The 16,324-nt window shown below is 46.7% G+C and overlaps 1 protein-coding gene across 1 annotated transcript in view; it reads left to right on the top strand.

The window, feature by feature from the left end:
- Nucleotides 1–4,295: 4,295 nt before the first annotated feature.
- LOC120056723 (transcriptional coactivator YAP1-like) overlaps nucleotides 4,296–16,324 on the top strand; it is a 72,435-nt gene continuing 60,406 nt past the window's right edge. Inside the window, exon 1 of the mRNA XM_039004928.1 lies at nucleotides 4,296–5,033. Within this exon, the coding sequence (XP_038860856.1) occupies nucleotides 4,824–5,033 (210 nt within the window). The 5' untranslated portion in view covers nucleotides 4,296–4,823. The remainder of the gene's footprint in view (nucleotides 5,034–16,324) is intronic.

Genomic DNA, 16,324 nt, shown 5'->3' with positions numbered 1-16,324 from the left:
GGAATGCCGTCTGGGCCAGCAGCCTTGCGAGGGTTAAAATGTTAAATGTCTTACTCACGTCGGCCATGGAGAAGGAGAGTCCACAGTCCTTGGTAGCGGGCCACGTCAGCCATGGAGAAGGAGAGTCCACAGTCCTTGGTAGCGGGCCACGTCGGGGGCACTGTATTATCCTCAAAGTGGGCAAAGAAGGTGTTAAGTGTCCGTGACGGGGCTGGTTTTCTTTTTGTAGTCCGTGATTGCCTGTAGACCCTGCCACATACGTCTCGTGTCTGAGCCGTTGAATTGCGACTCCACTTTGTCCCTATACCGATATTTCGCTTGTTTGATTGACTTGCGGAGGGAATAACTACACTGTTTGTATTCGGCCATATTCTCAGTCATCTTTCCATGGTTAAATGCGGTGGTTCGCGCTTTCAGTTTTGTGCGAATGTCGCCATCCATCCACAGTTTATGGTTTGGGTAGGTTTTAATAGTCACAGTGGGTACAACATCTCCTATACACTTCCTTATAAACTCACTCACTGTCACTGGATGTGTACTGGAGGCGGAGTCAGGTGCAGGAGAGCAGAGTGAAGTGAACAGGCGCACACTTTATTCCGGTAAAATATCAAAAGCACAAACAACGTGCCCAAAACACGGAACATAGACACATGTCTGGCGCGTCACAAAAACACCAATAGACAAAATACCCGTAACACAAACAATCTAACACAAAGACATGATGGGGAACAGATGAATAAATACATGTAGATTGATTGGGGAATGAAAACCAGGTGTGCAGGGAACAAGACAAAACAAATGGATACATGAAAAATGGAGCGGCGATGGCTAGAAAGCCTCTGACGTCGACCGCCGAACGCCGCCCGAACAAGGAGAGGAGCCGACTTCGGCGGAAGTCGTGACACTCACAGAGTCAGCATATAAATGAATGTTATTCTCTGAGAACCCGGAACATTTCCCAGTCCGCGTGATCAAAACAAACAGCTCGCTATATAGCGTGTGGGTATAGGCTACATGGATGATATTATGATGGAAAAAGAGCAAGATAATTGTTATTTGTCAAACGCCAGCCAAACATCGATGATCATGTCACCAGAATAAGACCTCGATATTTATTGGAAAGGAGCATCAAGCTCATCATCTTGCACTTTCACCACCATGTGAAGTTCATCACAACTTATTTCATCTGTAGCTTAATAAACTGCATGCTTTCCCGTCGAGTCGTAGAGGGAGGAATACATCTCGTGACTCCAAGTTTACTTCAATATGATGATTATATCAATATTTGCGCATAAAAGCGTTTCCAACGACATTTCTGGCATAATTCATTTTCCAGACACAGAAAGACCTCATCGTGTCTTCCCTGGTTGACCCTGATGAGTATTTTGTTTTCTTGACATCTGGCCGGTCAGGACATTTTTGAAAGCTTACCGACAAATGTTCTGCTTCCATCAGAAGTTTCGGGAAATGTTTAATCCGACATATACTTTACTTGCATAAAAAGGTTGGATGGAAACCTGGTTACTGATAAGGATTCTGATGAAAGCTTAACTCCAGGTTTGGGGTCGATGAAGAGATGGTTGGAAGTAGGTTACGTGTGTTCAGATGAAGCTAGCAATGATGGCGGAGACGGGGCGTCAAGCACAAACAGAATGAACTATAATCCAAAAGCTCTGGAGGTGAATTGGGTGAGGATGAGGATGAAGTACCTGAGGTGGTAGGTGTGGTGAAGATCTCTGACGTTCCTGAGGTGGCAGGTGTGGTGAAGATCTCTGATGTACCTGAGGTGGCAGGTGTGGTGAAGATCTCTGATGAAGTTCCTGAGGTGGCAGGTGTGGTGAAGATCTCTGATGAAGTTCCTGAGGTGGCAGGTGTGGTGAAGATCTCTGATGAAGTTCCTGAGGTGGCAGGTGTGGTGAAGATCTCTGATGAAGTTCCTGAGGTGGCAGGTGTGGTGAAGATCTCTGATGAAGTTCCTAAGGTGGCAGGTGTGGTGAAGATCTCTGATGAAGTTCCTGAGGTGGCAGGTGTGGTGAAGATCTCTGATGTACCTGAGGTGGCAGGTGTGGTGAAGATCTCTGATGAAGTTCCTGAGGTGGCAGGTGTGGTGAAGATCTCTGATGAAGTTCCTGAGGTGGCAGGTGTGGTGAAGATCTCTGATGTACCTGAGGTGGCAGGTGTGGTGAAAATCTCTGATGAAGTTCCTGAGGTGGTAGGTGTGGTGAAGATCTCTGATGAAGTTCCTGAGGTGGTAGGTGTGGTGAAGATCTCTGATGTACCTGAGGTGGCAGGTGTGGTGAAGATCTCTGACGTTCCTGAGGTGGCAGGTGTGGTGAAGATCTCTGATGAAGTTCCTGAGGTGGTAGGTGTGGTGAAGATCTCTGACGTACCTGAGGTGGCAGGTGTGGTGAAGATCTCTGACGTACCTGAGGTGGTAGGTGTGGGGAAGATCTCTGATGAAGTTCCTGAGGTGGCAGGTGTGGTGAAGATCTCTGATGAAGTACGTGAGGTGGCAGGTGTGGTGAAGATCTCTGATGAAGTTCCTGAGGTGGCAGGTGTGGTGAAGATCTCTGATGAAGTTCCTGAGGTGGCAGGTGTGGTGAAGATCTCTGATGTACCTGAGGTGGCAGGTGTGGTGAAAATCTCTGATGAAGTTCCTGAGGTGGCAGGTGTGGTGAAGATCTCTGACGTACCTGAGGTGGTAGGTGTGGGGAAGATCTCTGATGAAGTTCCTGAGGTGGCAGGTGTGGTGAAGATCTCTGATGAAGTACGTGAGGTGGCAGGTGTGGTGAAGATCTCTGATGAAGTTCCTGAGGTGGCAGGTGTGGTGAAGATCTCTGATGAAGTTCCTGAAGTGGCAGGTGTGGTGAAGATCTCTGATGTACCTGAGGTGGCAGGTGTGGTGAAAATCTCTGATGAAGTTCCTGAGGTGGTAGGTGTGGTGAAGATCTCTGAAGTACGTGAGGTGGCAGGTGTAGTGAAAATCTCTGATGAAGTTCCTGAGGTGGTAGGTGTGGTGAAGATCTCTGAAGTACGTGAGGTGGCAGGTGTGGTGAAAATCTCGGAGCTCTGGTCCAGAAGGAGTGACATTTTTGGAGAAGTGGACCCCTGCCTTTAGGTTGACAAATATGTGGTTTCGGGTGGGGTGAAGAAGGAGTTGGGTACTGTTCAATCAGTAAAAGTAACCCAAAGTGGACTTGTAATTATTTTTAGTGTTTCTTCCGCCCAGAGGGAGCGGGCGCTACGTGCCACGCGACTGAGGAGAAGACCTGTTACTTGCTTTGCTCTCAGGAACAGGGCGCAATTGAAAGGAGTGATTCCTGGGGTGGTGGTAAGGGTGGAGATGGATCAACTAAAGTTGAAGATTCCCTGTGTCTGTGACGTCTGCCTTCTGGTGCGACGCAGGCCTGGTGGCGAGCATGGTGAAACAGAAGAGTCACTGTCTTTAAAAATGTAAATAAAAAGCAACACAATAAAATAACAATAACGAGGCTAATGTTAGGATATATCAGTTTTCCTGAAATATCATATATCTCTCTTTCTTGTTCCGAACCCACTACCTTGTTCCAGGTGCCAAGCTGATGGTGATGTTGCAGCAGTGTGTAGGAGAGAGATTCCTAAATGTGAGACGCTTCCTGGAGGGCATGAGACAAAGGAATGTGTAGTTTTGGCAAAAGAAGCGGAATGTGTTAACTGTAAGGGTGCCCATGTTGCTGGGGTCCGGTGCGAGAGATGCAGGTTGAGGTGGCCAGTGTCAGAGTAGTACAGAGGGTTTTGTATGCTGAGGCAGTGAAGAAAGTAGAGGAAGGGCGAGGTCAAGGGTGAGGGATCCTAAGAGGCTCCCAGTGAATAGTAGACATTTTGCATTCATTGCCATGGTTATCAACTGTACCGCAGAAATGGAATATCAATCACAGAAAATTGTGTCGTGGTGGCAGCTGCAGAGAAGAACTTGGGTTTATGACATTCTACTGCAGAGGAGTTACAGGGAGTATTGAATGGTAGTGTACAGTCCTCCCAGGCTGTTGGCCTGGTGGTGTAGGGTCAGGAAGGGTCAAAGTAGTGGAATGGGGGTGATGTTTAAAAAAATGATAATAATAAGTGAAGGGTTAGTTGGCAGGGTAATTGTTTTCCTTTTTCTTTTGTTTCACGGTGTACTGATTTACACTCCAGTGGAAGAAGAATACATAAAGGAGGCAGCGCCCTCTGGTGGCAGCCTTTAACCATAGACTGTAAAAATAACCTTGGAACCCCGCCTCTCACTGGTCACATGAGACTCTGAGGCTGTAGCCTGTCCTATCGACAGTTTGGAACAACTTTGGAAAACTGAGATTTATTACCACGTAAACACTTATTTTTCACCAAATGAAACTATGTAGAGGACTGAATGTCGGACAGTATGCAGAAATCACATTTGGGAGTAGCTGGGACGGTTTTCGAGTCCATCGGTTGAAGAAAAGCGATCATCAGACGAAGTTTCTGTAGGGGAAAAAAGTTGAGTGCAGCTCGTCTGAGGTTTGTGGGACGGGCCGTCTGGCTGGATGCGTGTTTTCAGCGGAAATTCACCAAGGAAACTAACATAACTATTTCATTTGATGGTGCAGGATAACAATGTTTTGCCAGTTTATCGAATAACGAATTACACAAAACACTATAAGAACTTTCAAAATTAAAATCCACAAAAACAAATTAAACTCCAAAGAATATCCGTTCTTTGTAGTCCATTTAACTCTGGACCATTTCTCGTTTTGGAATCATTCGTTATCATTCATAATAAACTGGTCAGTTTGTTTTGATTGGACGCATCATCTCTGGAAGGCAACATGGACGCGCGGCAGGGTCAGTGCGCGCCCCCGGTGGGGCAGCAGATCGTGCACGTCCGCGGGGACTCCCAGACGGATCTGGAGGCGCTGTTTAACTCCGTGATGAACCCTAAAACCTCCGCCCTGCCCCCCTCCTCTCTGCCTATGAGGATGAGGAAACTACCAGACTCCTTCTTCAGACAGCCGGATCCCCGATCACACTCCAGACAGGTAGGTAAACACGCCTCACACACGCACACACACTCCAGACATGGTAGGTAACACACTACTATGGTATTTATCCAAACAAGAGATGGCTACTAGAGGGCTGCTACTGGAGGCTACACACAGTTGGGAGGGTATGAGGTGTTCAGAGGCTTCAGTACAGGACAGGCGCATCATGGATGGATGGTGTTGGAGAACAGCCCAACTTTTCCACTGAGGACAGGATTTGATTTGGAAGACAAACAACTAAAGAGCTAAGAATGAGTTAGTAACCAGCAAGGATTCAAATCACGTTGATGTGAAAAAATGTGTATGTGATTGACTACATACAGTAATGAGGGCAGTTTTAGAAGTGGGTGGGGGGATAACCAGTCTGGGGGTCCTCCCCCACAATTTCTTTGGTATCTAAAGCACATTTCTTGCATTTCTATACAATCCAATATGACCCATGGCCCTTCTAGCTGTTATGACCCATGGCTCTTCTAGCTGTTATGACCCATGGCCCTTCTAGCTGTTATGACCCATGGCCCTTCTAGCTGTTATGACCCATGGCTCTTCTAGCTGTTATGACCCATGGCTCTTCTAGCTGTTATGACCCATGGCTCTTCTAGCTGTTATGACCCATGGCCTTTCTAGCTGTTATGACCCGTGGCCTTTCTAGCTGTTATGACCCATGGCCTTTCTAGCTGTTATGACCCATGGCCCTTCTAGCTGTTATGACCCATGGCCTTTCTAGCTGTTATGACCCATGGCTCTTCTAGCTGTTATGACTCATGGCTCTTCTAGCTGTTATGACACATGGCCCTTCTAGCTGTTATGACCCATGGCCTTTCTAGCTGTTATGACCCATGGCCCTTCTAGCTGTTATGACCCATGGCCCTTCTAGCTGTTATGACCCATGGCCTTTCTAGCTGTTATGACCCATGGCCCTTCTAGCTGTTATGACCCATGGCCCTTCTAGCTGTTATGACTCATGGCCCTTCTAGCTGTTATGACCCATGGCTCTTCTAGCTGTTATGACTCATGGCCCTTCTAGCTGTTATGACCTATGGCCCTTCTAGCTGTTATGACCTATGGCCCTTCTAGATGTCTCTATTTAGAACAAACAAAAGTAAGCAAAAATGCCCACAATCATCAAGCTAGGTAAGAGATCATTATTAAATATGTTTAGGTGATTAATAAGACTGAACTAGATCAAAGGTAATTAATATCAATATTGTTTCACACGTTTAATCAGTAGCCATACATATGAACAGCTCTTTAAAAAGTACAAATATTTATTATAGTTAGTCTTTATTAAGACATCCTCTATCAAATTTCAGCCAACCACTTGCACGCCCGACCCCCACCAGTCTAGTCAATACCACAACTCTCTCCCCGACACCCACCAGTCTAGTCAATAATTCAACTCTCTCCCCGACCCCCACCAGTCTAGTCAATAATTCAACTCTCTCCCCGACCCCCACCAGTCTAGTCAATACCACAACTCTCTCCCCGACCCCCACCAGTCTAGTCAATACCACAACTCTCTCCCCGACCCCCACCAGTCTAGTCAATAATTCAACTCTCTCCCTGACCCCCGCCAGTCTAGTCAATACCACAACTCTCTCCCCGACCCCCACCAGTCTAGTCAATACCACAACTCTCTCCCCGACCCCCACCAGTCTAGTCAATACCACAACTCTCTACCCGACCCCCACCAGTCTAGTCAATACCTCAACTCTCTCCCCGACCCACACCAGTCTAGTCAATACCACAACTCTCTACCCGACCCCCACCAGTCTAGTCAATACCTCAACTCTCTACCCGACCCCCACCAGTCTAGTCAATACCTCAACTCTCTACCCGACCCCCACCAGTCTAGTCAATACCTCAACTCTCTCCCCGACCCACACCAGTCTAGTCAATACCACAACTCTCTCCCCGACCCCCACCAGTCTAGTCAATAATTCAACTCTCTCCCCGACCCCCGCCAGTCTAGTCAATACCACAACTCTCTACCCGACACCCACCAGTCTAGTCAATACCACAACTCTCTACCCGACACCCACCAGTCTAGTCAATACCACAACTCTCTCCCCGACCCCCACCAGTCTAGTCAATACCACAACTCTCTACCCGACACCCACCAGTCTAGTCAATACCACAACTCTCTCCCCGACCCCCACCAGTCTAGTCAATACCACAACTCTCTACCCGACACCCACCAGTCTAGTCAATACCACAACTCTCTCCCCGACCCCCACCAGTCTAGTCAATACCACAACTCTCTACCCGACACCCACCAGTCTAGTCAATACCACAACTCTCTACCCGACACCCACCAGTCTAGTCAATACCACAACTCTCTCCCCGACCCCCACCAGTCTAGTCAATACCACAACTCTCTCCCCGACCCCCACCAGTCTAGTCAATACCACAACTCTCTCCCCGACCCCCACCAGTCTAGTCAATACCACAACTCTCTACCCAACCCCCACCAGTCTAGTCAATACCTCAACTCTCTCCCCGACCCACACCAGTCTAGTCAATACCACAACTCTCTACCCGACCCCCACCAGTCTAGTCAATACCTCAACTCTCTCCCCGACCCACACCAGTCTAGTCAATACCACAACTCTCTCCCCGACCCCCACCAGTCTAGTCAATAATTCAACTCTCTCCCCGACCCCCACCAGTCTAGTCAATACCACAACTCTCTACCCGACCCCCACCAGTCTAGTCAATACCACAACTCTCTCCCCGACCCCCACCAGTCTAGTCAATAATTCAACTCTCTCCCAACACAATTTCTTTCACACCTGATGTATTATTTTATTCCCAAGGGAAATGTTTGGAAACACACAGAAACACATAGACCTATACAGAAACACACAGAAACACATAGACCTACACAGAAACACACAGAAACACATAGACCTATACAGAAACACACAGAAACACACAGAAACACACAGAAACACATAGACCTACACAGAAACACACAGAAACACATAGACCTACACAGAAACACACAGAAACACATAGACCTATACAGAAACACACAGAAACACACAGACCTATACAGAAACACACAGAAACACACAGAAACACATAGAAACACACAGAAACACACAGAAACACATAGACCTACACAGAAACACACAGAAACACATAGACCTATACAGAAACACACAGAAACACATAGACCTACACAGAAACACACAGAAACACACAGACCTACACAGAAACACACAGAAACACATAGACCTATACAGAAACACATAGACCTACACAGAAACACACAGAAACACATAGACCTATACAGAAACACACAGAAACACACAGAAACACATAGACCTATACAGAAACACACAGAAACACACAGAAACACATAGAAACACACAGAAACACATAGACCTACACAGAAACACATAGACCTACACAGAAACACATAGACCTACACAGAAACACACAGAAACACATAGACCTACACAGAAACACACAGAAACACATAGACCTACACAGAAACACACAGAAACACATAGACCTACACAGAAACACACAGAAACACACAGACCTACACAGAAACACACAGAAACACATAGACCTATACAGAAACACACAGAAACACACAGAAACACACAGACCTACACAGAAACACACAGAAACACACAGACCTACACAGAAACACACAGAAACACATAGACCTATACAGAAACACACAGAAACACACAGAAACACACAGACCTACACAGAAACACACAGAAACACACAGAAACACACAGAAACACATAGACCTACACAGAAACACACAGAAACACATAGACCTACACAGAAACACACAGAAACACACAGAAACACACAGACCTACACAGAAACACACAGAAACACATAGACCTACACAGAAACACACAGAAACACACAGAAACACATAGACCTACACAGAAACACACAGAAACACACAGAAACACATAGACCTACACAGAAACACACAGAAACACACAGAAACACATAGACCTACACAGAAACACACAGAAACACATAGACCTACACATATACAGTACCAGTCAAAAGTTTGGACACACCCGCTGGTTGATGCATATTTATAAAAGCCTCTTAGGCCTCACTCCCCCATATCTGAGATATCTACTGCAGCCCCCATCCTCCACATTCAACACCAGTTCTGCCAGTCACATTCTGTTAAAGGTCCCCAAAGCACAAACATCCCTGGGTCGCTCGTCTTTTCAGTTCGCTGCAGCTAGCGACTGGAACGAGCTGCAACAAACACTCAAACTGGACAGTTTTATCTCAATCTCTTCATTCAAAGACTCAATCATGGACACTCTTACTGACAGTTGTGGCTGTTTTGCGTGATGTATTGGTGTCTGTGCCCAATAATGTTTGTACCATGTTTTGTGCTGCTACCATGTTGTGTTGCTACCATGTTGTGTTGTCATGTGTTGCTGCCTTGCTATGTTGTCGTGTTAGGTCTCTCTTTATGTAGTGTTGTGGTGTCTCTCTTGTCGTGATGTGTGTTTTGTCCTATATTTATACTGTATTTATTTATTTATTTTAATCCCAGGCCCCCGTCCAAAAGGAGGCCTTTTGGTAGGCTGTCATTGTAAATAAGAAATTGTTCTTAACTGGCTTGCCTAGTTAAATAAAATAAATAAATGTCACTGTACCCTGCAACTACAATTAAATAAAGGTTAAATGGAAGAAAAACCTACTCATTCAAGGGTTTTTCTTTATCTTTACTATTTTCTACATTGTATAATAATAGTGAAGACATCAAAACTATGAAATAACACATATGGAATCATGTAGTAACCAACAAAGTATTAAACAAATCAAAATATATTTGAGATTCTTCAAATAGCCGCCCTTTGCCTTGATGACCGCTTTGCACACTCTTGGCATTCTCTCAACCAGCTTCACCTGGAAGGCTTTTCCAACAGTCTTGAAAGAGTTCCCACATATGCTGAGCACTTGTTGGCTGCTTTTCCTTCACTCTGCGTTCCAACTCATCCCAAACCATCTGAATTGGGTTGAGGTCGGGTGATTGTGGAGGCCAGGTCATCTGATGCAGCACTCCATCACTCTCCTCCGGGCCGTCATTCACACTGTGACAGTAGTTTTGATTTAGAATGGAACATAATCATGCACCTTTATCGGAACAGGGGGAGCGGGAAAAATACATGTCGTCTATGCACTTAAATAGCGAATGGAGGACGCTTTTCCCCGCGGTTTATTTTCATGCCCAGCCAGGTAGCCTATACTCCTGTTGTAAAGATAAGCAATGTGCTTAATATTAGGAAAGTTGAGAAATAAATATAGTAGGCCCAGTGACGACTTAGCAAAAAATACAAAATAATACAAAATAAAATAATAATTATATACACTACCGTTCAAAAGTTTGGGGTCACTTCGAAATGTCCTTGTTTTTGAAAGAAAAGCACATTTTCTTTGTCCATTTTAAAATAACATCATATTGATCAGAAATACAGTTTAGACATTGATAATGTTGTAAATGACTATTGTAGCTAGAAACGACAGATTTTTAATGGAATATCTACATAGACGTACAGAGGCCCATTATCAGCAACCATCACTCCTGTGTTCCAATGGCACGTTGTGTTAGCTAATCCAAGTTTATCATTTTAAAAGGCTAATTGATCATTAGAAAATCCTTTTGAAATTATGTTACAGCTGAACAGCTGAAACTGTTGTTCTGTTTAAAGAAGAAATAAAACTGTCCTTCTTTAGACTAGTTGAGTATCTGGAGCATCAGCATTTGTGGGTTTGATTACAGGCTCAAAATGGCCAGAAACAAAGACCTTTCTTCTGAAACTCATCAGTCTACTCTTGTTCTGAGAAATGTTGGCTATTCCATGTGAGAAATTGCCAAGAAACGGAAGATCTCGTACAACGCTGTGTACTACTCCCTTCACAGAACAGTGCAAACTGGCTCTAACCAGAATAGAAAGAGGAGTGGGAGGCCCCAGTGCACAACTGAGCAAGAGGACAAGTACATTGGAGTGTCTAGTTGGAGAAACAGACGCCTCACAAGTCCTCAACTGGCAGCTTCATTAAATTGTACCCGCAAAACACCAGTCTCAACATCAACAGTGAAGAGGTGACTCCGGGATGCTGGCCTTCTAGGCAGAGATCCTCTGTCCAGTGTCTGCTTTTATTGTCTAGTCTGAGATATGGCTTTTTCTTTGCAACTCTGCCTAGAAGGCCAGGTGGAAACGGCTGACCCCTAACCCAGTCAAACCCTAACCCGGACGACGCTGGGCCAATTGTGAGTCGCCCTATGGGACTCCCAATCACGGTTGGTTGTGATGCAGCCTGGAATTGAACCAGTGACGCCTCTAGCACTGAGATGCAGTGCCTTAGACCGCTGTGCCACTCGGGAGCTGTCTGTTTGTTTGAAATGTATGAGGAAAATGAGCTTTATCTTGAAAATGCACAGTAATCAGCAGCAGCATTCTGTAATACACAGTAATCTACAGAAGCATTCTAGAATGCACAGTAGTCTCTCTCTCTCTGTCTCACTCTCTCTCTCTGTCTCTCTCTGTCTTTCTCACTCACTCACTCACTCACTCACTCACTCACTCACTCACTCACTCACTCACTCACTCACTCACTCACTCACTCACTCACTCACTCACTCACTCACTCACTCACTCACTCACTCACTCACACTCAATTCAATGGGCTTTATTGGCATGGGAAACATATGTTAACATGGCCAAATCCAAGATGGCGAAGCAGTCAGACGTCTTGTCCCGTGTATATATTGTTTTCTTCGTATATATTTTTAATCTCAATTTCAATATACTCTCCTGCAACCCGCCTCACCCAACGTGGTACGGATCTGCTGTTTCTTATACTTTAGAACCGAAACCCCCATCAGCAACTAGCTACTAGCTAGTAGTCAGTTAGCCACTGCTAGCGGTCTTCACCATTAACGCGGACATCAGCCAGCCTCAGCCCGGTCAATTCCTGCCAGTCTGTACGGTGCGATATCAGCCCAGAGCAAATCGGACTGCTTTTTCTCTACCACATCTCCGGATTCCTACTGCAAGCTCTGAACCTTTACACCGGATCATAGGAGCTAGCTAGCTGCTATCTGAGTGGCTACTCCTGGCTAACGTCTCTGTCCCGAAGCAAGCACCAGTTAGCCTGGAGCTAGCTAGCTGCTATCTGAGTGGCTACTCCTGGCTAACGTCTCAGTCCCGAAGCAAGCACCAGTTAGCCTGGAGCTAGCCTCGAACTAGGCCCAGCCCCCGGCTAGCAGAAGAGATCCATCATACAATTCCTGGGCTTCAATACCTCTTTTGCCAATTGGCCTGAACCCTTTGCTGCCGACACAGAGCCCCGCCGATCCATCACGACTGGTCTGCCGACGTAACCATCCGAGGAGGTTTCAACAGGCACCCCCGTTGCAACGTCCCCCTGAGGCCCATCTGCTATCCTGCTGCTATCCCGGCCTGCTAGCTGTCTGAATCTCCGTGCCTCTAGCTCGCCTAGCGATTCACTGGACCCTATGATCACTCAGCTACACATGTCTCCCCCCTAATGTCAATATTCCTTGTCTATTGCTGTTTTGTTTAGTGATTATTGTCTTATTTCACTGTAGAGCCTCCAACCCTGCTCAATATGCCTTAACCAACCATGTTGTTCCACCTCCCACATATGCGGTGACTTCACCTGGCTTAAATGGTGCCTCTAAAGACAAAACCTCTCTCATCGCCACTCAATACCTAGGTTTAGCTCCACTGTACTCACATCCTACCATACCCTTGTCTGTACATTATGCCTTGAATCTATTCTTCCTTGCCCAGAAATCTGCTCCTTTTACTCTCTGTTCCGAACGCACTAGACGACCAGTTCTTATAGCCTTTAGCCGTACCCTTATCCTACTCATCCTCTGTTCCTCTGGTGATGTAGAGGTTAACCCAGGCCCTGTAGCCCTCATTTGCTCTCATTTGTTGACTTCTGTAACCGTAAAAGCCTTGGTTTCATGCGTGTTTACATTAGAAGCCTCCTCCCTAAGTTTGTTTTATTCACTGTTTAGCACACTCTGCCAACACGGATGTCCAAGCCATGTCTGAATCCTGGCTTAGAAAGGCCACCAAAAGTCCTGAAATTTCCATCCCTAACTATAACATTTTCCGACAAGATCGAACTGCCAAAGGGGGCGGAGTTGCAATCTACTGCAGAGATCGCCTGCAGAGTTCTGTCATGCTATCCAGGTCTGTACCCAAACAATTCGAGCTTCAACTTTTAAAAATCCACCTTTCCAGAAACAAGTCTCTCACCGTTGCCACTTTCTGTAGACCACCCTCTGCCCTCAGCTGTGCCCTGGACACCATATGTGAATTGATTGCCCCCCATCTATCTTCAGAGCTCATGCTGCTAGGTGACCTAAACTGGGACATGCTTAACACCCCGGCCATCCTACAATCTAAGCTAGATGCCCTGAATCTCACACAAATTATCAATAAACCCACCAGGTACAACCCCAAATCCGTAAACACTGGCACCCTCATAGATATCATCCTAACCAACTTGCCCTCCAAATACAGCTCAGCTGTTTTCAACCAAGATCTCAGCGATCACTGCCTCATTGCCTGCATGCGTAATGGGTCTGCTGTCAAACGACCACCCCTCGTCACTGTCAAACGCTCCCTAAAACACTTCAGCGAGCAGGCTTTTCTAATCGACCTGGCCCGGGTATCCTGGAAGGATATTGACCTCATTCCGTGAGTAGATGATGCCTGGTTATTCTTTAAAAGTGCTTTCCTCACCATCTTAAATAAGCATGCCCCATTCAAAAAATGTAGAACCAGGAACAGATATAGCCCTTGGTTCACTCCAGACCTGACTGCCCTTGACCAGCACAAAAACATCCTGTGGCGTTCTGCATTAGCATCGAATAGCATCAAGGCGGTGACCCGTTCCTGTAGGTTCATGCTCTACAACATTCGCAGAGTACGACCCTGCCTCACACAGGAAGCGGCGCAGGTCCTAATCCAGGCACTTGTCATCTCCCGTCTGGATTACTGCAACTCGCTGTTGGCTGGGCTCCCTGCCTGTGCCATTAAACCCCTACAACTCATCCAGAACGCCGCAGCCCATCTGGTGTTCAACCTTCCCAAGTTCTCTCACGTCACCCCGCTCCTCCGCTCTCTCCACTGGCTTCCAGTTGAAGCTCGCATCCGCTACAAGACCATGGTGCTTGCCTACGGAGCTGTGAGGGGAACGGCACCTCCGTACCTTCAGGCACTGATCAGGCCCTACACCCAAACAAGGGCACTGCGTTCATCCACCTCTGGCCTGCTCGCCTCCCTACCTCTGAGGAAGTACAGTTCCCGCTCAGCCCAGGCAAAACTGTTCGCTGCTCTGGCACCCCAATGGTGGAACAAACTCCCTCACGACGCCAGGTCAGCGGAGTCAATCACCACCTTCCGGAGACACCTAAAACCCCACCTCTTTAAGGAATACCTAGGATAGGATAAAGTAATCCTTCTAACCCCCCCCCCCCCCCCCCCCTTAAAAGAGTTAGATGCACTATTGTAAAGTGGTTGTTCCACTGGATATCATAAGGTGAATGCACCAATTTGTAAGTCGCTCTGGATAAGAGCGTCTGCTAAATGACTTAAATGTAAATGTAAATGAATAGCCCCCGCGATATACAACTTTTCAGGGAAGTCAGGAACCAATATACACAGGCAGTTAGGAAAGCAAAGGCTAGCTTTTTCAAGCAGAAATTTGCATCCTGTTGCACAAACTCCAAAAAGTTCTGGGGCACTGTAAAGTCCATGGAGAATAAGAGCACCTCCTCCCAGCTGCCCACTGCACTGAGGCTAGGAAACACTGTCACCACCGATAAATCCACAATAATTGAGAATTTCAATAAGCATTTTTCTACAGCTGGCCATGCTTTCCACCTGGCTACCCCTACCCCGATCAATGCACCCCCCACAGCAACTTGCCCAAGCCTCCCCCGTTTCTCCTTCACCCAAATCCAGATAGCTGATGTTCTGAAAGAGCTGCAAAATCTGGACCCCAACAAATCAGCAATCTGGACCCTCTCTTTCTAAAATTATCTGCCGAAATTTTTGCAACCCCTATTACTAGCCTGTTCAACCTCTCGTATCGTCTGAGATTCCCAAAGATTGGAAAGCTGCCGCGGTCATCCCCCTCTTCAAAGGGGGAGACACTCTAGACCCAAACTGCTACAGACCTATATCTATCCTACCCTGCCTTTCTAAAGTCTTCGAAAGCCAAGTTAACAAACAGATTACCGACCATTTCGAATCCCACCGTACCTTCTTCGCAATGCAATCTGGTTTCAGAGCTGGTCATGGGTGCACCTCAGCCACGCTCAAGGTCTTAAACGATATCATAACCGCCATCGATAAGAGACATTACTGTGCAGCCGTCTTCATCAACCTGGCCAAGGCTTTCGACTCTGTCAATCACCACATTCTTATCGGCAGACTCAACAGCCTTGGTTTCTCAAATGATTGCCTCGCCTGGTACACCAACTACTTCTCAGACAGAGTTCAGTGTGTCAAATCGGAGGGCCTGTTGTCCGGCCCTCTGGCAGTTGTCCGGCCCTCTGGCAGTCTCTATGGCAATCAAACAAGCTAAGTGCCAGTATAGAGACAAAGTAGAGTCGCAATTCAACAGCTCAGACACAAGAGGTATGTGGCAGGGTCTACAGTCAATCACGGATTGCAAAAAGAAAACCAGCCCCATCGCGGACCAGGATGTCTTGCTCCCAGACAGACTAAATAACTTTTTTTCTCACTTTGAGGACAATACAGTGCCACTGACACGGCCCGCTACCAAAACCTGCGGGCTCTCCTTCACTGCAGCCGAGGTGAGTAAAACATTTAAACGTGTTAACCCTCGCAAGGCTGCAGGCCCAGACGGCATTCCCAGCCGCGTCCTCAGAGCATGCGCAGACCAGCTGGCTGGTGTGTTTACGGACATATTCAATCAATCCTTATCCCAGTCTGCTGTTCCCACATGCTTCAAGAGGGCCACCATTGTTCCTGTTCCCAAGAAAGCTAAGGTAACTGAGCTAAACGACTACCGCCCCGTAGCACTCACTTCCGTCATCATGAAGTGCTTTGAGAGACTAGTCAAGGACCATATCACCTCCACCCTACCTGACACCCTAGACCCACTCCAATTTGCTTACCGACCCAATAGGTCCACAGACGACGGAATCGCAACCACACTGCACACTGCCCTAACCCATCTGGACAAGAGGAATACCTATGTGAGAATGCTGT

This window comes from Salvelinus namaycush, chromosome 12 (assembly GCF_016432855.1).
Source record: "Salvelinus namaycush isolate Seneca chromosome 12, SaNama_1.0, whole genome shotgun sequence".
Classification (NCBI taxonomy): Eukaryota; Metazoa; Chordata; class Actinopteri; order Salmoniformes; family Salmonidae; genus Salvelinus; species Salvelinus namaycush.
Note: the sequence above shows the minus strand (reverse complement) of the source record. Positions and strands in the feature narration are given on the sequence as shown.